Here is a 24,690-nt window from a genome sequence, read left to right on the forward strand (position 1 = left end):
TGTTACTTTGGGGTTTCCATGTGCTTTCTACTAAAAGGAAAGGCTGTGATGAGTATTTCTTTACTTTCATGTGCTAAATGAATTTCTAATATAATTTAGATATTCATAATATAATCTGTTATGAGACTTAACTTGTCAAAAGAATCTAAATATAAGCATCAGCCCAACAGAAAGTGGAAACCACAAAACTAGTAAGCTGATTTTCATCCATATTTCATGAAGTAGTTAGGAGAAATTTGAAACTGTTTGATTTAATAGTTTTTTACCTTCAAAATGCGTAGGATGCGAAGAAATCTAACAATTTTCATAATGATGACTATTTGGACCAAATCAAAAATATAATAATTAATGGAATTTGTCTCAATCAGCATTACATCTATGATGCCAACTAACGTAATTGTTAGCTCAAATAGATTCCAGGCATGGAAAAAATATTCCTTCCTCATTGCTGCTATCTGTTGATTTAAAAAGAAATTGTACTACCTTATTTGTTTTTGCTTTCACAACATTATTTTCCATAATAACTTAAACATGAATAGTTAAGTTTTTCTCTGATCTACCTTAAGACTCTACTTGTCTGAAATACTACCAAGTGATCACATCAACTTGAAATTAAATGGTTAAAACATTGAAGCATCTATTCCAAGACAGAAAATATTCAAAATACCTACTAATTCATTCATTCTTTATTTATTTAAAAATATTTTATTGAAATCTTACTATATAAATAAGCAGGTCAAGAAGCAACAGTTAGAATCAGGCATGGAATAATGGACTGGTTCAAAATTGGGAAAGGAATACATCAAGGCTGTATATTGTCACCCTGTTTATTTAACTTATATGCAGAGTACATCATGCAAAATGCCAGGCTGGATGAATCACAAGCTGGAATCAAGACTGCTGGGAGAAACATAAACAACCTCAGATATACAGATGATACCCACTCTAATGGCAGAAAGTGAAGAGGAACTAAAGAGCCTCTTGATGAGGGTGAAAGAAGAGAGTGAAAGAGCAGGCTTAAAACTCAACATTCAAAAAACAAAGATCACAGCATCTGGTCCCATCATTTCATGGCAAATAGATGGGCAAAAAGTGGAAACAGTGTTAGATATTATCTTCTTGGGCTCCAAAGAAGTCCAAGTCACTGTGGATGCTGACTGCAACCATGAAATTAAAAGATGTTGCTCCTTGGAAGAAAAGCTATAACAAACCTAGACATTAAAAACCTAGATATTAAAAAGCAGAGACATTACTTTGCCAACAAAGGTCCACATAGTCAAAGCTATGGTATTTCCAGTAGTCATGTACAGATGTGAGAGTTGGACCATAAGAAGGCTGAGGGCTGAAGAAGTGATATGTTCAAATTGTGCTGGAGAAGACTCTAGAGAGTCCCTTGAACATCAGGGAGATCAAACCAGTTAATCCTTAAGGAAATCAACTCTGAGTATTCACTGGAAGGACTGATGCTGAAGCTGAAACACCAATACCTTGGCCACCTGATGCAGAGTCTGCTGCTGCTGCTGCTAAGTTGCTTCAGTCGTGTCCGACTCTTTGAGACCCCATAGACGGCGGCCCATCAGGCTCCCCCTTCCCTGGGATTCTCCAGGCAAGAACACTGGAGTGGGTTGCCATTTCCTTCTCCAATGCGTGAAAGTGAAAAGTGAAAGTGAAGTCGCTCAGTCGTGTCCGACTCTTCGTGACCCCATGGTCTACAGCCTACCAGGCTCCTCCGTCCATGGGATTTTCCAGGCAAGAGTACTGGAGTGGGGTGCCATTGCCTTCTCCAGATGCAGAGTCAACTCATTGGAAAAGACTTTGATGCTGGGAAAGACTGAGGGCAGGAGAAGCGGGTGACAGAGGGTGAGACAGTTGCATAGCATCACAAACTCAATGTACATGAATTTGAGCAAACTCCAGAAAATAGTGAAGGATAGGTAAGCCTGGTGTACTGCAGTCCATGGGGTCGCAAAAGAGTCAGACAGGACTTAGTGACTGAAGAACAACTGTAACTAAGAGTGGAAACAGTCAAAAATGATTGTGGATTCCAGCCTGAGAAATTAGATTTCCAGTGGAACTTTGAAGGAAGAGTAGGTTTAGAGATGATAAACTTATTTTGAATAAATTATTTGAGATGTTGTTTTGTTGTAGAGACCCAGTCATCAGTTGTCTATATGATCTGAGGCTTTGAACAAAGTCCAAGCAGGAGACATAAGTTTGGGAGTCATGAGACCATGAATGGTAGTTGATGCCAGAGAAGTGACTGACATAGCCTGGCCCATGAGACCCTATCTTATAATTCATGTCCGTGCCTCTTGTTTTATTTTTCATATCCTCCACACAAATTTAACATCTCTCCAGTCTTCATCCTGACCAATCCATCTCTAAGCTCCTGTCACTGGGAGTCGGGTTCCCTGTGTGTGTCACATTGGCACTTCTAAGTTTTCCTTTGTTCTTGTTGTCTATTCTGCTCCATACTTACATGTTCAGTCTCTACTTTTACTCCTATTCATTATTCAAAGTTCAATTCAAGCATCTCCTTTCCTTAATAGACTTGTTTCTCTGACCCTACTATTCTGTATAAGGAATTCCTGTGTTTTCCAATAGCACCCTGTATATTTCTTAATCATAATACTTAATATTACATAATATATACATAATAATACATAATACTGATTTATAATTTTGATTAATCTGTCTTTTTAGCAACCCAATCCTCCTACTCACTATAATTCAGAGAAAGTGAAGGAGATAGACATATTTATGCCAGGGAGAGCAAAAGCTTCATTGTAAATTAAGAAATTGTCATTAGTTCAGTTCAGTCACTCAGTTGTGTCTGACTCTGTGACCCCATGGACCTCAGCATGCCAGGCTTCCCTGTCCAACACCAACTCCCAGAGTCTACTCAAACTCATGTCCATCACATCAGTGATGCCATCCAACCATCTCATCTTCTGTCATCCCCTTCTCCTGCTGCCTTCAATCTTTCCCAGCATTAGGGTCTTTTCCAATGACCCTTCTTTGCCTCAGGTGGCCAAAGATATTGTCATACTTGTTTGTAAACAGACAAGTGGTAGAGGGTTTAATGGTATAGGGTCATTTCTCTTGAGTGTGCTCTCGTTTGGCCAGGCTGAGGAAAGTCAATGTCTGAATCTAGGGAGCAGAAGATCAGATCCTGGTCTTGTGAGGTCCTGTGCAAGACACAATTTAGCTACTGTAAGTCTCATTTACTTCTTGTTGCAACAGAGTATAGGTGAGTTCTTTCTCTTAGGAGCTTGGAAGAACTGTTATAAATATTAAGACTTTATCTAGATACCAAGTATTCAGAAACATGAAGGAGTTATTTGGAGGTCAAAGAATACAGCCACTCGGGCTTCTCTGGGGGATCAGATGATAAAGAATTTGCCCACAGTGCAGGAGGCACAGGAAAGGATGGTTTGATCCCTGGATTGAGAAGACCCCCTGGAGAAGGGAATGGCAACCTACTCCAGTATTCTTGCCGGGAGAATTCCATAGACAGAGGAACCTGTGGGCTACAGTCCATGGGGTTGCAAAGAGTTGGACATGACTGAGCTGTTAACACACACACACGCATGCACACACACACACACACACAGAGAGAGAGAGAGAGAGAGAGAGAATACAGCCCTAGGAGAGGAAGAGCTTGGTATAAAATGATAGCACAAGCTTCAAAGGAAGAGAGATCTGTCAAATAAGTTGTTAAAGCCTCTGGCACTCTGATGCAGAAGAGTAATTATCCTTCCTCTGAGAAAGTTTTAAAAGATTCATTACTCTGATAGGTTGAGGAGTATTGGGGGAAAGTTTGAAAATACGAGAAGGAAAGTTTAAGGCAGAATTATATATAAGAAAGAACACAAACTTTAAGGGATTGGATCCCAACTCTTCTATTCATTAGCTGTGTGACCTTAAACAAGTTACAAAACTTCTCAGAGACTTAGGTCCCTCATCTGTAAAATGCAAGGCATAATATCTATATTAAAGTATAAACAAGGATTTGAAATGTTATAATTGCAGTAATACCTGGCACCTCAGTGATCATTTATTATTGTTGTTATTGATATAATGAATATTTAAAAAGGCTTACTACAAAGGGGGGAGAACTGAACTAAATAGAAAAAAGGGCAAAGAAAATAAGTGAAGGCAAGTTCGTAAACTGGGCAGTGAAGATGAATCTTGAGTGAAACAGAAAGGAGAGGCAAACACAGGATTGAATAGTTGGGAGTGTCCTCTCAGCTATGAAGATTTAGGCCAACCTTGATATTTTACAGAAGAAGAAACTGAAGCTGAAAAAAGCTTAGTGACTTGGTGAACAGCTAACATTTTGTTGGAGAAAGCCAAAGTCAGAGTCAGGTCTGCATCTGGGCTCATTGTTCTTTCCACTATAGTACATATTAAATGATTTTAGGGAACACTTTACTCTCACCCTCACGCTAGTACTAATGCTAACTCGAATTGCTTTATTTTTTCTTAACTTTGTGACATCTCCTATGGTTATTCCAACTAGTTGGAATTTATTACATACAATGATTGAATATGAATCCACTCCACTCCCCCCAGTAATCATAGCTCTAGTATTTTAATTTTCCAGTAATGATTTGAGATTCATCCATTTTGTCCAAATATCAAATTTAATTCCTCTATTTAAATCATCTGGATAAAAATATTTTATATACAATTTGATCCATATGACACAATTTGTTGTTGTTTAATCGCTAAGTTGTGTCTGATTCTTTGTGACCCCATGGAGTGGACTGCCAGGCTCCTCTGTCCATGGGATTTCCCAGGCACAAGAATACTGAAGTCGGTTGCTGTTTTCCTCCCCAGGGAATCTTCCCAACACAGGGATTGAGCCTGTGTCTCCCGCATTGGCAGGTGGATTCTTTACGGCTAAGGCCCTAGGGAAGCCCCATATAACACAATACTGTTGTCAGTTTGTGGACATATATTTCCATCATTTAACAGCTATCTTTACACTAAACTAAAAAATCCAAACTATGAAATGTTTTTTAAGTATAAATGAATCTCTATCAGTCTACTTATCCATCTGTTTATTTATCTAGTATAAAAATAAATTAAAAAAAATACAGGTGCTCACCACTTTGCCAAGCTGAAGAACATTGCCAATACCCTTGTAACTCACTCTGCACTTCTTTGACACACATTATTTGAACATTTACAAATACAAAATCAGTACTTAAAGTATGAATATTTATTATTGTCACCGTAAAAATCACCTTTAAAAAATAAAGTTTGTTTGAAGAGTGAGGGAGAATTTTATACAATCCTTTAGAAAACTGTCTGTGCAGCTAGGGTAAAAAATGAAGTTATGAAACCTCCCTGTTAGACATACCACACACACACAAAAGCACATTTAGCTTTACCTTAAGTAGTGCCTCCATGATATAAAATGCAAGAAAAGAGTAGTTAGCATATGCTAATTCTGTCTCATAGATATCGTTTAACACAGATATACAAGAAATTATAATAGGAAACATATTCATTAGTATGACAAGGTATCCGATGTACTCAAATTCATCAGTAAATACTATTTTATGGCATGCACGAAGAAAGCAATGTCTGCAAAAAAAAGTTTAAAAAAAGAGATAGTTTTATCTGATAAAATAATTACACTGAATTAATTTCATTATATACTCAGTCCTGATCTAATCATCAATAGCCACAAAGCCCTGCTTAATTCTGAGAAGTAGCCGTCACTACCAAACACTTGCTGGCATTCTACTTCAGATACTGGTCCTTTAATTTCCTCCTCTGTAAATGTCCTCAGGCTAGTTTCCCCTCTTTCTTTCTTTCTTTCCTTACTTCTCATTCATTTTTACTTATACTTTTAGTAGAAATACTTCAGATCATAAAACAGAGGTAATTCAAACTGGAGATATTAATTTAAAAAAATCTCTTCCACCTTCTAATCAATACACTTCTCAGAGATGTCTACTATTACCAGTTTTAATATTGTTCCAATTTTTTTATATAATCATTATCTACAAATACAAAAAAAACTATATCATGTATATTGTTCTATAACCTGGTTATTTTTCTCTTAGCAATGGATCATGAGCATTTTTCCTTGTCAAGGCATATAATATGTCTTGGCATCCTAATATGTGTGGGAGTGAAACCGGATAGGTCCACATTTTATCAAAAACTTTAAATTAACATATGTGCTTTGAAAAATTATTTTTATACTGAGTATGCTAGAGAGTAGAATTGTGGGTGAAAGGATTTACTTTATGCAGTTTTAATTTTATTTTTAAATTATTCAAGTAGTATAATAATGCATTATTATTACTAAAACTCAAATGAAATGATTAATCAATTATTGACTAAAGAACAGGTGAGTGCTGATTACTTCATTATTCTTAAAGTTAGACCCATGTTATGCAGGACCTGAAATTTTTACAATCTTTATGATTTGGATCCCTATTTAATAAAAATGAGATAAATCATAAATGCATATATGATCCTGTCATCAAATTGCAAAAATCCTCCAAGGTTTCAGGCAGTGCCAGAGAGAGGGAGACCCATAGAATGTAAGCCTTGTTAACTTCAAGGTAACACTTCCCTCTCAGCTGTCTTTCCAGACTGTTTTTTTTTTTTTTCTTTTTAGAAAATTCAGTCATAGTGAGGTATAACTGACATGTAAAATTGTAGATATTGAAACTGTCTATCCTAGTGGCTTAATATACATATACTTTGTGAAAGGATTCCTCCCATCTAGTTAGTTGATACATCCATCACCTCACATGATGTGTGACTATTCTGAGGCATGACAAAATTCTTTTCTCAATTATAGTCACCATGTCTTACACTACATCTTCAGACTTTATTCACCTTATAGCTGAAAGTTTGTAACCTTTTACTAATCTCAGTTTCCCTAAACTCTCAGCTCTGGTAGCCTCTTTTTCTACTCTCTGTTTCTATTAGTTGACTTTTAAAAATCTATTATTCATTTCATTTTACTTATTTTTAGAGTCAACATATAAGTGATACCATGCAGTATTTGTCTCTTTTGGTCGGACTTATATTTAGCATAGAACTGTCACAATCCAACCATATTGTCACAAATGACAAAAATTCCTTCTTTCTCCATTGTATTTTCTTTATCCATTCATCCGTTGATGGATAGTTTATTTTTATATCTTAACTATTGTGAATAATGTTACTATAAAATATGATTGCAGATTTCTTTCTGATATGTTGTTTTTATTTCTTTTGGATATATACCCAGAAGTGGGACTGCTAGATCATATGGTAGTTTCATTTTTAATTATTTGAGGAACCTCCATACTGTTTTCCACAGTGGCTGTACCAGTTCACATTCCCCCCAACAGTGTATTATGGTTCCCTCTTTTTCATGTTCTTGCCAATACTTACTACTTCTTGTTTTTTTGTTTGTGTGTGTGTGTGTGTGTGTTTTTTTTGGTGATAGGCATTCTAACAGGTATGAGATAATATTTCATTGTGATTTTGATTTGTACTTCCCTGGTAATTAGTGACATTAAGCACCTTTTCATGTTTGTATTGGCCTTTCGTATGTCCTCTTTGGTAAAATGTCTATTCAGTTCCTCTGACCATTTTTAATTGGATTGCTTGTTTTTTGCTATTCAATGTATGAATTCCTTATGTATTTTGGATACTAACCCCTTATCAGGTATGTTGTTGTTCAGTCGCTAAGTCATGTCAGACTCTTGGAGACCCCATGGACTGCAGCAAGCCAGACCTCTCTTTCCCTTACCATCTCCCAGAGTTCACCCAAGTTCATGTCCATTGAATCAGTGATGCCATTCATCCTCTACCACCCTCTTCTTCTTCTGCCTTCAATCTTTCCGAGCATCAGGGTCTTTTCCAGTGTGTTGGCTCTTTGTATCAGGTGGCCAAAGTATTGGAGCTTCAGCCTCAGCATCAGTCCTTCCAGTTAATATTCAGGGTTGATTTCCCTTAGGATTGATGAGTTTGTTCTCCTTGCTCTCTAAGGGATTCTGGAGTCTTCTCCAGCACCACAATTTGAATGCATCAATTCTTTGGCGTTTAGCCTTCTTTATGGTTCAACTCTTAAATCTGTACGTGATTACTGGAAAAACCTTAGCTTTGACAATACAGACCTTTGTCAGCAAAGAGATGTCTTTGCTTTTTTTTTTTTTTTAAATTTTATTTATTTTCTTTTGGCTGCTCTGGGTCTTTGTTGCTGCATGCAGGCTTTCTCTAATCGTGGTGAGCGGTGGCTACTCTTTGTTGCCGTGCTTGGGCTTCTCCTTGCAGTGGCTTCTCTTGTTGCAGAACATGGGCTCTATCTAGGGCTTGCAGGCTCAGTAGTTGTGGCTCATAGGCTTAGTTGTCCTGCAGCATGTGGAGTCTTCCTACACCAGGGACTGAACCCGTGTCCCCTGCATTGGCAGGTGGAATTCTTAACCACTGGACCACCAGGGAAGTCCTGTCTTTGCTTTTTAATATGCTGTCTGGTTTGTCATAACCCTCTTTCCAAGAATCAAGATTCTTCTTCCAAACAAGAACCATCTCAGGAATATAATTGCACCAGCTCCAAATGTCCTCAGCAGAATGTTGAAAACTGAATTATGGCTAAGAACTCTGTGCCAATAAATTTCTTCCCAATCTGGCCTTATGTTGCAGCCCTCTGGTCCAGTATCCTCAAGATCCATTCCCTTATATGTTCTATTAGTATTTACTGGTATCAGTTAAGTCCTGTAATTCTTTCCGTTGATAAGTTGTACTCTTCCTGAAGCAGCCACTATATTTTCCCCTCTAGCTATGTTGAGACTCGACCTGGGTAATTACCATGGAAGCAATGAAAGGTGGTAGAAACTAAGAACAAGCTTTATCTCATGATGTCTTTACAGCACTTAAAGGTGATAAAAGGTTATTGTTATTGTTCTCCAGCAGAAGAGAGGTGGCTACTTCTGTCAAGCCAGGGTAGTCAAGAGAATGTGGAAGTTCAAGATTTTCAGGTTTGCCCACCCAAGTGTCACCACTTCAGATCTCATAGTCCTGATCTCCTGTCAGAGGCCTGGCACTGATACTTGCATTTATTGTCATTGTACAGCTCTACCTGCATCCCATCCAATTAGATATATCAGGTGGCTCAGGGCTAAGGAATCTGCCTGCCAATGCAGGAAATGTAGGTTCCATTCCTGGGTCAGAAAGATCCCTTGGAGCAGGAAATGGCAACCTGCTGCAGTATTCTTGCCTGGAAAATTCAATGCAGAGAGGAGCCTGGTGGACTACATGGGATCACAAAGAGTCGGACACAACTGAGTGACTAAGCACACAAGTGTATTATCTTTTAATTCTGAAAACTTAAGCTGAATTTTTAATTTTAAGAATTATATGTATTTTCCAGTTTTCTATTCATTTTCTTTTAGTGATTGACTTTGCTCATGTTTGTGATTCCATCATTTGCTAATTTCAACATTTCAGTAATACTTATAGTCCATACTGGATAATTTTAATAACTGAAGTCTTAGGGATATAAATCTGCTGCTGTTATTTCTGCTGATTCACTTTCATGATTATTTCTTTTCTAGTGTGCTTGTTCATCTTTGATAGTGTCTTCATCCATTGGCTAAAGAATTCAATTTTTAATCGAACACTATTTAGCGCTTACTAGTAAATGCTAATATTTAAGTGCTTAGCTATTGTTATTCTCTGGACTAAGTGCTTCTACACACACAATTTATGTAATCTTTACAACAATCCTGTAAGGTAGGCAAAGGAGAACTCAACTAGCATATACTAGTATCTACTATGTGACAGTTACTTTGTCAAATGCTTTAACTATATCAGTTAGCTTTTAGAATATGATACAGATATTAATATTACTTCACCCATTTTTCAAGTGAAAAAACAGACCTGTAAAGCTCCTTCAGCTAATAAATGATTTAATAAAGACTAGGATTCTAAATTAACACACCTGACTCCAGAATCTGTACTACCTACTGTGAGATGAATGATACTTAAGAGACAGCCTAAAAGGTAGATTGACTATAACTCCTAGTTTTTCGAATCTCCATTTCTTTGTCACATCAACAGAAATAATTACTCAGATAGTTGCAGCTTAAGTCACTATTGAAGGCTTTAAAAGAACCATTGTGTACTTATTGATACTTCTATTGAAAAGAGGAAAACCTCTCTTGAATCTAAGTAAAGAAAAGACATCCCAATTGGAAAGGAAGAAGTAAAATTATTTCTCAATGACAGGATCTTAAATATAGAAAATGCTAGAGAATTCACAAAAAGCAACTAAAAGTATTAAATGAATTCAGCAAAGCTTCAAGATACAAGATCAATATACAGAAATGATTTGTATTTCTATACACGAGAAATGGACAGTACAAAAAAGAAATTAGGAACAAAATTTTATTTAAAATAGCATAAAAATGCATAAGATTAAATTTTACTAAAGACATGTACACTGAAAACTATAAGATATTTCTAACAGGAATTAAGATCTAAATAAATGAAAAGCCATTCTATTTCATAAATTAGAAAGTTTAATATTTTAACATAACAATTTACAAGTTAGATGCAATCCTTATGAAAATCCAAATGAAAGGCAAGCTAATCCTAAAGTTCAAATGTAATTGCAAGGAATCCTGAATAGCTATCAGTTCAGTTCAGTTCAGTCACTCAGTCATGTCCGACTCTTTTCAACCCCATGAATTGCAGCATGCCAGGCCTCCCTGTCCATCACCATCTCCCAGAGTTCACTCAAACTCACGTCCATCGAGTCAGTGATGCCATCCAGCCATCTCATCCTCTGTCGTCCCCTTCTCCTCCTGCCCCCAATCCCTCCCAGCATCAGAGTCTTTTCCAATGAGTCAACTCTTCTCATGAGGTGGCCAAAGTACTGGAGTTTCAGCTTTAGCATCTTTCCTTCCAAAGAAATCCCAGGGCTGAATCTCCTTTAGAATGGACTGGTTGGATCTCCATGCAGTCCAAGGGACTCTCAAGAGTCTTCTCCAACACCACAGTTCAAAAGCATCAATTCTTTGGTGCTCAGCTTTCTTCACAGTCCAACTCTCACATCCATACATGACCACAGGAAAAACCATAGCCTTGACTAGATGGACCTTTGTTGGCAAAGTAATGTCTCTGCTTTTGAATATGCTGTCTAGGTTGGTCATAACTTTCCTTCCAAGGAGTAAGTGTCTTTTAATTTCATGGCTGCAGTCACCATCTGCAGTGATTTTGGAGCCCCAAAAAATAAAGTCTGACACTGTTTCCACTGTTTCTCCATCTATTTCCCATGAAGTGATGGGACCAGATGCCATGATCTTCGTTTTCTGAATATTGAGCTTTAAGCCAACTTTTTCACTCTCCTCTTTCATTTTCATCAAGAGGCTTTTTAGTTACTCTTCACTTTCTGCCATAAGGGTGGTGTCATCTGTGTATCTGAGGTTATTGATATTTTCCCTGGCAATCTTGATTCCAGCTTGTGCTTCTTCCAGCCCAGCGTTTCTCATAATGTACTCTGCATATAAGTTAAATAAACAGGGTGACAATATACAGCCTTGATGTACTCCTTTTCCTATTTGGAACCAGTCTGTTGTTCCATGTCCAGTTCTAATTGTTGCTTCCTGACCTGCATACAGGTTTCTCAAGAGGCAGATCAGGTGGTCTGGTATTCCCATCTCTTTCAGAATTTTCCACAGTTTATTGTGATCCACACAGTCAAAGGCTTTGACATAGTCAATAAAGCAGAAATAGATGTTTTTCTGGCATTCTCTTGCTTTTTCCATGATCCAGCAGATGTTGGCAATTTGATCTCTGGTTCCTCTGCCTTTTCTAAACCAGCTTGAACATCTGGAAGTTCACGGTTCACATATTGCTGAAGCCTGGCTTGGAGAATTTTGAGCATTACTTTACTAACGTGTGAGATGAGTGCAACTGCGTGGTAGTTTGAGCATTCTTTGGCATTGCCTTTCTTTGGGATTGGAATGAAAACTGACCTTTTCCAGTCCTGTGGCCACTGCTTAGTTTTCCAAATTTGCTGGCATATTGAGTGCAGCACTTTCACAGCATCATCTTTCAGGATTTGAAATAGCTTGACTGGAATTCCATCACCTCCACTAGCTTTGTTTGTAGTGATGCTTTCTAAGGCCCACTTGACTTCACATTCCAGGATGTCTGGCTCTAGGTGAGTGATCATACCATCATTATTATCTTGGTTATGAAGCTCTTTTCTGCACAGTTCTTCTATGAATAGTTTCCTGAATAGCTATACCAATCTTGAAAAGGAAAAGTAAGGTAGATGGACTCACATTTCCTGATTTCACAGTTATCTAGCAACTGTGGAAAACAATTTGGTGTTTCCTCAATAAATTAATTCAATAATTTTTATTTTCATATGATCCACCAATTTTACTCCTAGGTACATACCCAAAAGATGGAAAGCAAGAATTCAAAAAAATAACTGTACATAGCATAGGAGCACTGTTTACAATAAATGTTCAGAGGAGTACTGTTTACAATAGTCAAAGGGTGAAAATAACTCAGCTATCCATCAACCAATGAATGGATAAAGAAAATATAGCACGTGCATACAATGGACTGTTATTATTCAGCCATCGGAAGAAATAAAGTATTGTTATTGCTATGAAGTAGATGAACCTTATGCTACTGATGCTACAATATGGAAGAAACCTTATGCTGAGTGAAAGAATACAGAAACCAAAGGTGTTATGTTGTATATCTATATGAAACAGTTGAATAGGTAAATTCATAGAGACAGAAAGCAGACTAGTGCTCTCCAGCAGTTGGGGAGAAGAGTGAATGGGGAGTGTCTGCTTAATGGGTACTGGGTTCACATTTGGGGCAATTGAAATGCTATGAAATTTGATAGAGGAAATGGTTGTCCAATTTTGCAGATGTCCTAAATAACACTGAATGGTACACTTTAAAATGTTTAATGTTTAATCTTGTATGAAATTTACATCTATAATAAAAGTTATTACACTGTATCTTTCTTCTTTAGGTAACTTTTTTAGGTAACTTTTGTATATATATATATAAGCAACTACCTCAAAATATTTTACAAAGTATCCAGGATATAAATTTAAAAAAATAAATTAAAAGGAAATGGCAAATGAATATAATAACATGTCTAGTAAGGTTTAAAAGCACTGACCTTGATGGGATCCCTTTTTCCTTTTTCGTATTATACACCCAATTGAGCAATACTTTTCTTGTAAAGACAATAATTTTTTTGCTTTCAGAATAATTCTTTATTGTCTCAGCATTCATATACCTTAAAAAAGGAAGAAGAAATCTTTAAACATGCTTTAAAATTTTTGAGATAAGTTTAATGCAGAATTATCAGAAAGCAGGAAAACTATTTTGTTCCGTGATGACAGGAAGTGAGACACTTTCATAGGCATAGGTCCAAGTCACAAAGATGTCGATAAAGGTGGATTATATAATTGTGAAGTTAGGTTGTGGAGCTTTAATTAATTAATTAGAGAGTATAAAAATTCACTTATTAATTAGAGTATAAAAATGGTTCAATATTAATCAGAGAGTATAAAAAATGGTTCAATAAAAATTGGTTTATTAATCGGAGTATAAAAAAAAAGATTCAATAAAAATTGGTTTATTAATCAGAGTATAAAAAAGTGGTTCAAAATAGAGAAGTCATGTTTCAGGAAGAGAAAGCACACCATGATTAAAATACTTGGGATTCAAATATATATGGGTTTTCATGTTGGATCCTCCACTATCTGGGTGCCAATGAACTAAATACCTCACTAACTTGTTTGATTTGTAGAATGGAGTTAAGACGACTAATGCCAGCCTGGGAAAATTAAATGAGAACGTCTACAGGAGGCATCTGGCCCACCTCACATATCCCCCCATCTCTTTTCTTTCACCTTCTGGGCAAGTAATCAGGGAATTTATGGGGGAAATACAAGTGGTGAAGTGAAAGAGTAAAAATGGTTACTTGGAAGACTTGGTGCTCATAAACCCATCAAAGACATTTGTCCCCAAGTTGCCTGTAGGTTTTTTCTGTTGTTGTTTTTTTTTTTTTTTTGAGACAGCTCAGATGTGTGTGCTACATTTAGGTCTTGCTCTTCATCAGAAGGAGGTTAGGGCTCCATCCCTGGGTATGAGGCCCTACCTTAAAATGCAGCTTAATAGAAGGGCATTGGTGACTTAAGTTCAAAGGAAGGTCTTGTTCTTCCTATAGAAGATTATAGGAAGAACAATTATGGATTATAATGTTCTTACCCTAAAAGGTGGGCAATTTCTCTGTTACAGAGATACTGACATAATTAAAAAGAAGGAAGTTAATCTGTTTTATGTGATTAATATAACAATGTGGTAATGGCATGGAAAATCATGAATGTATATATGACTTGATTCAGTTCTGATTGTTAAAATATTTGATTGAGCACCTATTATGCTTGATAAATGCATGGGGTAAGGCATTAAAAAAATTTAATTAAAAAATTAAAAAAAATTGCGACTCTGTTGGCAAGACTTCTGAGGACTAGTGGAGTAAAATATGCCAACAGCAGTCGCAGTGAAGTGTAGTAAGTGTTCTGCACAGGTAATAAAGAGAAGGGCACTCTGGATCCACACAGGGCTGTTTAATATAGTCCTGGGAAACCAGGAAACCCCAATTAATGTCCAAGTTAAGATGTGATCATTTCACAAGTTCCTGTGATATCAGTGCATGTGATATTTTAACAGACCAAACTATCGTGTGTATCAGGCTCCTGGGTTCCTATTTGATATGCTCTAAACATGTTCACTGTTTAGACTTGATTTAGGAAAACAGTATGATCTCTTTAACTGGATAATGAGATAGCTTTGAATCTGGGCTCTGTAATTAATTAGTCAAATAACCTTGGGTAAATTATTTAATCTCCCTGTGCCTCACTTTCCCCATTTGCAAAATAAAGGTAACAATAGCACTTATAGGATTTTTACCACCTTGAAAGGGTAATACATGTAATATATTTAAAACTGTATGTGACATAAGACCATAAACATAATCTCTATTCTGAGTATTGTTTATTAGGTAATTACACAGGTGCTTAGTACAGGTCCTGGAACCTCTGTTTAAACTTCCTACTCTTTTTATCTTTAGACTTGTTTCCTTGCCACAGGATACCCTCAACGCATGGGGTTACAGATAGGAATAATCAGCAAATGGTAGAATCAGCTCCAAGGCAGCCCAGCAAAGAAGCAAGTACTGAACTTAAGAGTAATTAAGAGAAACTTCTGCTCTGATTTGAAAGCCATTTCACTGATCTCAATATTCCCGGGGCTGGCATATAGTTTTGCACACATTTAGGATTCAATATTTATCTCATATACGTCCAAATGAAAATGTAATACATTTCAAAATTTGCCTTTGTTGTCTACTATGAACCACTTCAACCCTTAACCCCCTTTCCCCACAATTTACCTCCTTTTTGTATCCATTTACTCTGGGTCCTCAGAGGCAGATGCTTATTCTGCCTTTGTGGATTTTAAGAGGAAAAATCAAGGGAGTGGACTGAACTGCCCTATACTGTTTTATATGTGTTCTATATATGTTAACCTCTCCTGGACAATGCAGTGATAACACTTTCAGATGTCATTTTCCATTCATTTAAAAATTTCTGCGGTACACAATGCGTCTGTCTTTAAAGTATGACTCTTTTAAATTAATCACTTCTGCCCAGCCCTCTTCTTCTACTTCACTAGCATCCATCAGGTCCCCTAAGCTTCTGGAGGGGCCCAGAGCAAGAAGGTAGGTTGGGGCTCTTGTATCATATACGGAAATATAATGTGATAATGATTTGTATGGCTAGGCTTGAAATTAAAACTCTTAGGCTTTTTGACAATCTGTACTCGCACTGCAATGGGAACATACCCCAGTGTCTGGTTGCTTCTCTTCCCACACAGGGCTTTATCTTTCACTACTAAACCTCAAGCCCAGAGAATGCTAAAGAACTGATGCTTTCAACTGTGGTGCTGAAGACATCTGAAAGTCCTTTGGACAACAAAGAAATCAAACCAGTCCATCTTAAGGGAAATTGACCCTGAATACTCATCGGAAGGACTAATGCTGAAGCAGAAGCTCCAGTAGTCTGGTCATCTGATGCAAACAGCCAACTCATTGGAAAAGTCCCTATTGCTGGGAAAGATTGAGGGCAGAAGAAGAGGGCATCATAAGATGAGATGGCTGAATGGCATCATTGATGCAATGGACATGAACTTGGGCAAACTTCAGGAGATGGTGAAGGACAGGGAGGCTTGGCGTACTGCAGTCCATGGGGTTGCAAAGAGTTGGAAACTTCTGGGTGACTGAACAACAACAAACCTCAAGCCAGTGTATGTGAGTAGACACCAGGCTGCCACATCTTAGGTTTTGAGGAGTGGACACCAAAGACCTGGTTTGCTTGTAAGATGATGATCTAGGGGAGAGGTCCAAGCAATCCTAGGACTATTTGAGCAGGAAATTTTGGTGTTCATGGTACCAGAAGAGAGATCTAGAACAAGAAGGAATGTCTGGGTTTGGGGCGGTCACTACTGCAGCTGCACCACAGTTTAACTCTTCCCTCTGCCCAACCATGTTGCCTTCCTCCTTCCACAGGGGATGATCTGAGGGCACTCACTAATACACTGACTCAGGAACTCACTGCTGGCTGTGGAGGCTCACATCCACAGAAATCAATATAAATATGTCAAAAGAGGGTGTGCATTGTGAAGATGTACCTGGAGGGTTGAAGGAAGTCTTCGACCTCAGCTAGGTGTCTAAAAGAAGAGTGGTTTACAACAGCTTAGCTTTAGGAGGGGGGGAAAAGGAGAACGAGAAAGTATCAGTCAGAAGGAGCAGCTTGTTCAAACGCACAGAGGTGTGAGTGAGTGGAGCAAGTCTGGGAAACTGGAAGCAGGTGACTTGGCCTGCTGGTGGAATGGAGAACAGGCAGTGGCTTGAACCTATCATACTGGATGATCTCAGATTACCAGACAAAAGCGGAAACTCACTCGCACAATTTCCTAAATGCAGTGGCTTAGAATAAAGCTTTCTCTTGAAATCATACTTACTCTACCATCTTTTCTCCAAAGCTTCCTGCTGCACCTACCAGCACCTGGACTGCGCTCTGGGACAGAGTCTCACTCCTGTATTGTCTCTGGTAGCTTGCCTAAAAGGAATGTTGAACCAAATTGTTATATAATATGGATCAGAGTGACAATTTATGGAAAAATAATCCATGAGAGAGAAGTCAAAACCCCAAAATAACAGTATCTTTATTAAAAAAAATTTTTCAGTGGAGTCTAGACCATGAGGTCAGTGCAGAAGGTACGTCTGAGCTTTGTGTGGAGTGAAATAGATTATGCAAGAAACTAGGTTCCTGATAGATGTTAATTACGTTTTCAAAAATAAGTGGAGTTCTGTGGCCAAATAAGCATGGGAACTGCTGCAAACTATCCCCACCTTAGAAGTTTATAGTACATATTTGAATTTTAAAGCCTCTGAGAAGTTTTACAGTAAGGGATCCTGGTTTATGTCTTTCTTTAACTTCACTTAGCCAAATATTTTGACAACAGAAGTCTCTTGTCTCCAATCTATTCCCAGCATGAGATGACCTGCTGCTTTGGTGCAAAACACATTCATTCATTCATTCATTTGGGCCATATACTGAGGGCCCACTCAGCTTCTGTGTGCTGAGCACTGTTGAGAATCTACTTCCTGATTTGGAACGTATGATATGACTAAAGATTCCCGGTTCCATAGAAGACATTCTGTTTGCACAATCTATGAACATTGAAACATGTTTTGCTCTTGGAGGATACTAGAAAGGGACAGAACTAAATTTTAGGATGAAAGATCAATAAGCTAGTTGTCCATAATAATGAGAATTCAATAGAGTATCATTTCTTCTTAAACTTCATTAAAATACCTATAAAATAATGTAAATGTAAAATATTTTCAGTATTCTCAAAGACAAACACTGCAGTCTGTAGGGAAAATAAGAAAGCTGAAAGTAATATGGAACTCATGAAAGCTTAGCAACACAAGTAATTGACCAGGTCAATACTAGAAAAATGTTAATTCTTAAATGACCATTCGTACCAATTTGTAAGAATTTAGAGAATGGCTGATTCCTAAAAATAACTGCCATCTATGAGCTCCCTAATATACTATTGGATTAACGTAATAATTTTTGTTTTACATAAAATTATTTAATTCTTGCAACAGCTTTATGATGAAGGCATTCAAAGCTGTATTTGATAGATGAGAAAGGTGAGAATCCTCAAGGAGTTAAGTACTTTTCTCAAGACCATATTAAAAACTCAGTTCTTCCTGAACTGAAAGCCTGTCCTCCCTTCCTCCAACTATACAGTGCTGTCTCTCCTTCGCCACTGTCTTGCCATGCTATGTTCCCTCTTCACATGTACAGGAGTGGAGGAGATATTGCTCCCATTAACCTGAACTGGCTGAGATTTAAACAAAGAACTCTCAAAGCTTTGAAAACTATAATAGCCAATTAATACTGTTGGGAGCAGTGACTATTAGAATGGAGATTGCAGAAATCAAATCAACAAGCCAAGATATACATGAAAATACATCTAGTACAAAGAAGGACTAAAAATGTACAAGGTGAGATGAGGATCTGGAGAATAGAACAGAGAGACTCATTGCACTTTGAAAATAGGACTTCTGGATTAAGACCTAACAGCACAAAATCAACAAAGATGTAATAGTAGAAATAGGGGAAAAAATTAATGGGAATAAATCAAAAAGATCCAGAAAGCATGTTTTAGAAAACATAGGATATCACAGGAGGGGGAATCTAAGAGGTCATTTGGGTAGCATGTTTCTCCTTCTACAGATGGGGAAAATAAAGAAAAAAGAATAAGTTCTGAGCCACATATCATATTAATAATGAAAGCAAGACTCAAAATGGAGTCTCCTGCATTGATTTTAAGGGTTCCTGAATACTATATTTTCCTCAAAATAAAACACCTTCTGCTTAAACTAATTTGAGTGGATTTTTTTCCCCTTTTCTTTTTGCAGTGAAACAAATTCCTAAGACAATGCTGAACTTCCCTTTACCTTTGTAAACTATCTATTAAACTGTGAAGGTGAGCATAACCAAGATGTATTTAACAAGGGAGAAAGTTTTCAGTATCAGATCAGATCAGTCGCTCAGTCGTGTCCGACTCATTGCGACCCCATGAATCGCAGCACGCCAGGCCTCCCTGTCCATCATCATCTCCCGGAGTTCACTCAGACTCACGTCCATCGAGTCGGTGATGCCATCCAGCCATCTCATCCTCTGTCGTCCCCTTCTCCTCCTGCCCCCAATCCCTCCCAGCATCAGAGTCTTTTCCAGAAATGAGTCAACTCTTCACATGAGGTGGCCAAAGTACTGGAGTTTCAGCTTCAGCATCATTCCTTCCAAAGATATCCCAGGGCTGATCTCCTTCAGAATGGACTGGTTGGATCTCCTTGCAGTCCAAGGGACTCTCAAGAGTCTTCTCCAACACCACAGTTCAAAAGCATCAATTCTTTGGTGCTCAGCTTTCTTCACAGTTCCAACTCTCACATCCATACATGACCATTGGAAAAACCATACCTTGACTAGATGGACCTTTGTTGGCAAAGTAATGTCTCTGCTTTTGAATATGCTGTCTAGGTTGGTCATAACTTTCCTTCCAAGGAGTAAGTGTCTTTTAATTTCATGGCTGCAGTCACCATCTGCAGTGATTTTGGAGCCCAGAAAAATAAAGTCTGATACCGTTTCCACTGTTTTCCCATCTATTTCCCATGAAGTGATGGGACTGGATGCCATGATCTTCATTTTCTGAATGTTGAGCTTTAAGCCAACTTTTTCACTCTCCACTTTCATTTTCATCAAGAGGCTTTTGAGTTCCTCTTCACTTTCTGCCATAAGGGTGGTGTCATCTGCATATCTGAGGTTATTGATATTTCTCCCGGCAATCTTGATTCCAGCTTGTGTTTCTTCCAGTCCAGCGTTTCTCATGATGTACTCTGCATAGAAGTTAAATAAACAGGGTGACAATATACAGCCTTGACGAACTCCTTTTCCTATTTGGAACCAGTCTGTTGTTCCATGTCCAGTTCTAACTGTTGCTTCCTGACCTGCATACGAATTTCTCAAGAGGCAGATCAGGTGGTCTGGTATTTCCATCTCTTGAAGAATTTTCCACAGTTTATTGTGATCCACACAGTCAAAGGCTTTGGCATAGAAATAGATGCTTTTCTAGAACTCTCTTTCTTTTTCCATGATCCAGTGGATGTTGGCAATTTGATCTCTGGTTCCTCTGCCTTTTCTAAAACCAGCTTGAATATCTGGAAGTTCACGGTTCACATATTGCTGAAGCCTGGCTTGGAGAATGTTGAGCATTACTTTACTAGCGTGTGAGATGAGTGCAATTGTGCGGTAGCTTGAGCATTCTTTGGCATTGCCTTTCTTTGGGATTGGAATGAAAACTGACCTTTTCCAGTCCTGTGGCCACTGCTTAGTTTTCCACATTTGCTGGCATATTGAGTGCAGCACTTTCACAGCATCATCTTTCAGGATTTGGAATAGCTCAACTGGAATTCCATCACCTCCACTAGCTTTGTTCATAGTGATGCTTTCTAAGGCCCACTTGACTTCACATTCCAGGATGTCTGGCTCTAGGTGAGTGATCACACCATCGTGATTATCTGGGTCGTGAAGATCTTTTTTGTACAGTTCTTCTGTGTATTCTTGCCATCTCTTAATATCTTCTGCTTCTGTTAGGTCCATACCATTTCTGTCCTTTATCGAGCCCATCTTTGCATGAAATATTCCTTTGGTATCTTGATTTTCTTGAAGAGATCCCTAGTCTTTCCCATTCTGTTGTTTTCCTCTATTTCTTTGCATTGATCGCTCAAGAAGGCTTTCTTATCTCTTCTTTGGAACTCTGCATTCAGATGTTTATATCTTTCCTTTTCTCTTTTGCTTTTTGCTTCTCTTCTTTTCACAGCTATTTGTAAGGCCTCCCAAGACAGCCATTTTGCTTTTTTGCATTTCTTTTCCATGGGGATGGTCTTGATCCCTGTCTCCTATACAATGTCACGAACCTCATTCCATAGTTCATCAGGCACTCTGTCTATCAGATCTAGGCCCTTAAATCTATTTCTCACTTCCACTGTATAATTATAAGGGATTTGATTTAGGTCATACCTGAATGGTCTAGTGGTTTTCCCTACTTTCTTCAATTTAAGTATAATTTTAGCTAATAACTTAAATTTTTAGTATAGTACCAGCACAAAAAACAGACAAATCAAAGAAACAGAGTAGAGACCCCAGAAATAAACCCATGCACCTATGGTCAATTAATCTATGACAAAGGAGGCAAGATTGGGGAAAAGACAGTGTCTATGATAAGAGGTGCTAAGGAAGCTGGACAGCTGTATGTTGAAGGATGAGATTAGAACATTTTCTCACACCATAGATAAAATACAAAAATAAATTCAAAATTAAAGGCCTAAATGTAAGACTGGAAACCACAGAACTCCTAGAAGAAAACACAGGCAGAACAGTCTTTGACATAAATTGTAGCAACATTTTGGGGTCTCTGTCTCCAAAGGCAAAAACAAAAATAAACAAATGGGACCTAATTTAAACTTAAAAGCTTTTGCACAGCAAAGGAAACCATTGACAAAATGAAAAAATGTACTGAATGGAAAAAAATTTGCAAGTGATAGAAACAACAGGCCAATAATTTTTAAAAATGGGTAATAAAATACTAACTATTTGTGCCGACAAGAGACGTCTGTTGGCCAACTCCATTGCTTCAACGTTGAGGTTATCATCTATTTCCTTGTTGCAGTGTAGACATTTCACTTTTTGATGTTCTTTTGTTTCTCCTTGGCCCAACTAAATAAAATACAGATCAAAACCAAATAATAGTACATGGACATTAATGTATCATTTAGCATAAACCTCAAGAAATTCAAATACCAGTTTGGTTTAAGAACTCACAGAAAATCTGCTAGTTACATAAAAATGTTCAGATGAGTTTTGCACTTACACAGTCATCTAGAAGGCTAAATAATTGCCAGTTTGTTGGGGAAAGAATTAGATCATATCTTTACCTTTGCATGGCACTGGTAAAAGTTTACAAAAACTACTGCATTTTTGATCACACTTTAAACCACTGGTTCTGAAAGTGTGGTACCCCGGCTCTGTAGCATCACCTGGGTACTGTTAGAAAGGCACATTCTCAAAGCCTGCCACAGATCTGCTGAAGCAGAAACTGTCCTGTGTTTTATAAACACATTCCATGATTCTGCTACAGCTAAAGTGTGGCAACACTTGAAACTAACCACTCACAGTAGGATAACAAGTGACCGTGGCTGTTAGGAGATGGGAATATGGATACCTCCAGTTTATAGACGAGAAAAGTTGAAGCTTAGATACAATACATGGTTTATAAAAAATCACAAAGCTATTTATTAAGTAACAAAACTAAGATATGAACCCAGGTTTTCTGAGTCCAAGGCCAACATTCTATCTGTAATACTAGACTATCTCTCATCTCTGCATCATAAAGAAGAGAATGTAGTTGTTTATTTATCTGCCTTCTGAAACAGATCAAATACCAGAGTTTGACCTTAACTTTGAGTTTGCATTAGAATTAGCTAGGTAAATGGATGAAAAATACATATTCCTCAGACCAACTGCATCAGAACCTCCTGGATAGAGGTCGGGAAATCAAGGCTATGTGCTCTCTTACTACAGCCATATCTGACTCTTTGCGATCCCATGGACTGTAGCCCACCAGGCTCCTCTGTCCATGGGATTTCCCAGGCAAGAATACTGGAGTGGGTTGCCATTTCCTTCTCCAGGGGATCTTCCCCACCCAGGGATCGAACCGGAGTCTCCTGCATTGGCAGGTGGTCTCCTGCATTGTGGGCAGATTCATTACCGCTGAACCAGCAGGGATTCCATATTTTGAATAAGCTTTCCAGGTGATTCTAATGCAGCCAGGTTAGCAAAAGGCCAGAGTTAGATATTGAGAACTACTATAAAAAAATCCTTAGATTTGACTTGGTACTTTTCTTAACCAGAAATCCTATCAATATTTCCGCAAACATAGGACTTGATTCTGGGCCTCCATCTGAAGCCTCAAGCACCTCTTACAGGATATAAAATGGAGTTTTGCAAATCCTATTTCATAGCAACCAATTATGTCCACACTCTTAGCAGTTGTCCCCTCATATTGTGTGATGCAGAAAAATACTGCAGTGAAAATTGGACACGATAGGCAATGACAAACCAGAAAAAGCAACGAGCAGATCACAGGACAACTTTTATTATTTCTCCAGCAGTCATGACTGCTGATGAATTATGTTGTCATATATGAATAAGAAGTCTGACCATGGAGATTCTAAAGTATGTCTCAGAAGCAGGAGGTGATATTTCACTATATCTAATCTTATGATGTGTGTGTGTGTGTTAGTCACTCAGTCGTGTCCGACTCTCTGTGATACTAGCTTTTAATTCTATTTTATGATAAAAATGTAACAGTAACCATAAACCAAGGCTTAGCAAGTACTTCAATATATAATAGCCTAAATAAATACTGAATAAATGCTGTCCATCTTCAGTCTAGCAAAAAAATATCTAGCTGTTTTCTAAAGCTCACTCTTTTCTTTTTTTTTTAATTTAATTTTATTTTTAAACTTTACATAATTGTATTAGTTTTGCCAAATATCAAAATGAATCCGCCACAGGTATACATGTGTTCCCCATCCTGAACCCTCCTCCCTCCTCCCTCCCCATTCCATCCCTCTGGGTCGTCCCAGTGCACCAGCCCCAATCATCCAGTATCGTGCATCGAACCTGGACTGGCAACTCGTTTCATACATGATATTTCTTTTTATACTATCTTTTTAAAGTAGCTCTGATATACTATTCTTTCTTTTGAATTTACAATATTCAGTTCAGTTCAGTCACTCAGCCGTGTCTGATTCTTTGCAACCCCATGGACTGCAGCATGCCAGGCTTCCCTGTCCATTAACAACTCTCAGAGCTTGCTCAAACTCATGTCTATCGAGTTAGTGATGCCATCCAGGCATCTCATCCTCTGTATGCCTCTTCTCCTCCTTCCTTCAATCTTTCCCAGCATCTGGGTCTTTTCCGATCAGTCAGTTCTTCTCATTAGGTGGCCAAAGTATTGGAGCTTCAGCTTCAGCATCATTCCTTCTAATGAATATTCAGGACTGATTTCCTTTAGGATTAACTGGTTTGATCTCCTTGCAGTCCAAGGGACTTTCAAGAGTCTTCTCCAACACCACAGTTCAAAAGCATCAAATCTTTGGTGCTCTGCTTTCTTTATAGTCCAACTCTCACATTCATACATGACTACTGGGAAAACAATACACATTTGCTATATACTCAAAGTGTGTCTTGCGGGGGTGGTCTTCCCTGCTAGCTCAGACAGTAAAGAATCTGCTTTCCAATGCAGGAGACCCAGGTTCGATCCTTGGGTAGAGAAGATCCCATGGAGAAGGGAATGGCTACCTACTCCAGTATTCTTGCCTGGAGAATCCCATGGACAGAGGAGCCTGGTAGGCTACAGTCTATGGGGTTGCAAAGAGTTGGACATGACTGAGCAATTAACGCTCACTTTTCACTTTCATAT

General features: G+C 38.0%; 1 protein-coding gene across 1 annotated transcript in view; it reads right to left on the reverse strand.

Moving 5' to 3' along the window:
* SLC9C1 (solute carrier family 9 member C1) overlaps nt 1-24,690 on the reverse strand; it is a 106,588-nt gene that overhangs the window by 35,735 nt on the left and 46,163 nt on the right. The window contains exons 13-17 of the mRNA XM_025283972.3: nt 21,795-21,920; nt 17,089-17,186; nt 13,178-13,297; nt 5,400-5,595; nt 267-455 (exon numbers count right to left, since the gene is read on the reverse strand). Coding sequence (XP_025139757.2) covers nt 267-455; nt 5,400-5,595; nt 13,178-13,297; nt 17,089-17,186; nt 21,795-21,920 — 729 coding nt within the window. The remainder of the gene's footprint in view (nt 1-266; nt 456-5,399; nt 5,596-13,177; nt 13,298-17,088; nt 17,187-21,794; nt 21,921-24,690) is intronic.

This window comes from Bubalus bubalis, chromosome 1, assembly GCF_019923935.1.
Source record: "Bubalus bubalis isolate 160015118507 breed Murrah chromosome 1, NDDB_SH_1, whole genome shotgun sequence".
Classification (NCBI taxonomy): domain Eukaryota; kingdom Metazoa; phylum Chordata; class Mammalia; order Artiodactyla; family Bovidae; genus Bubalus; species Bubalus bubalis.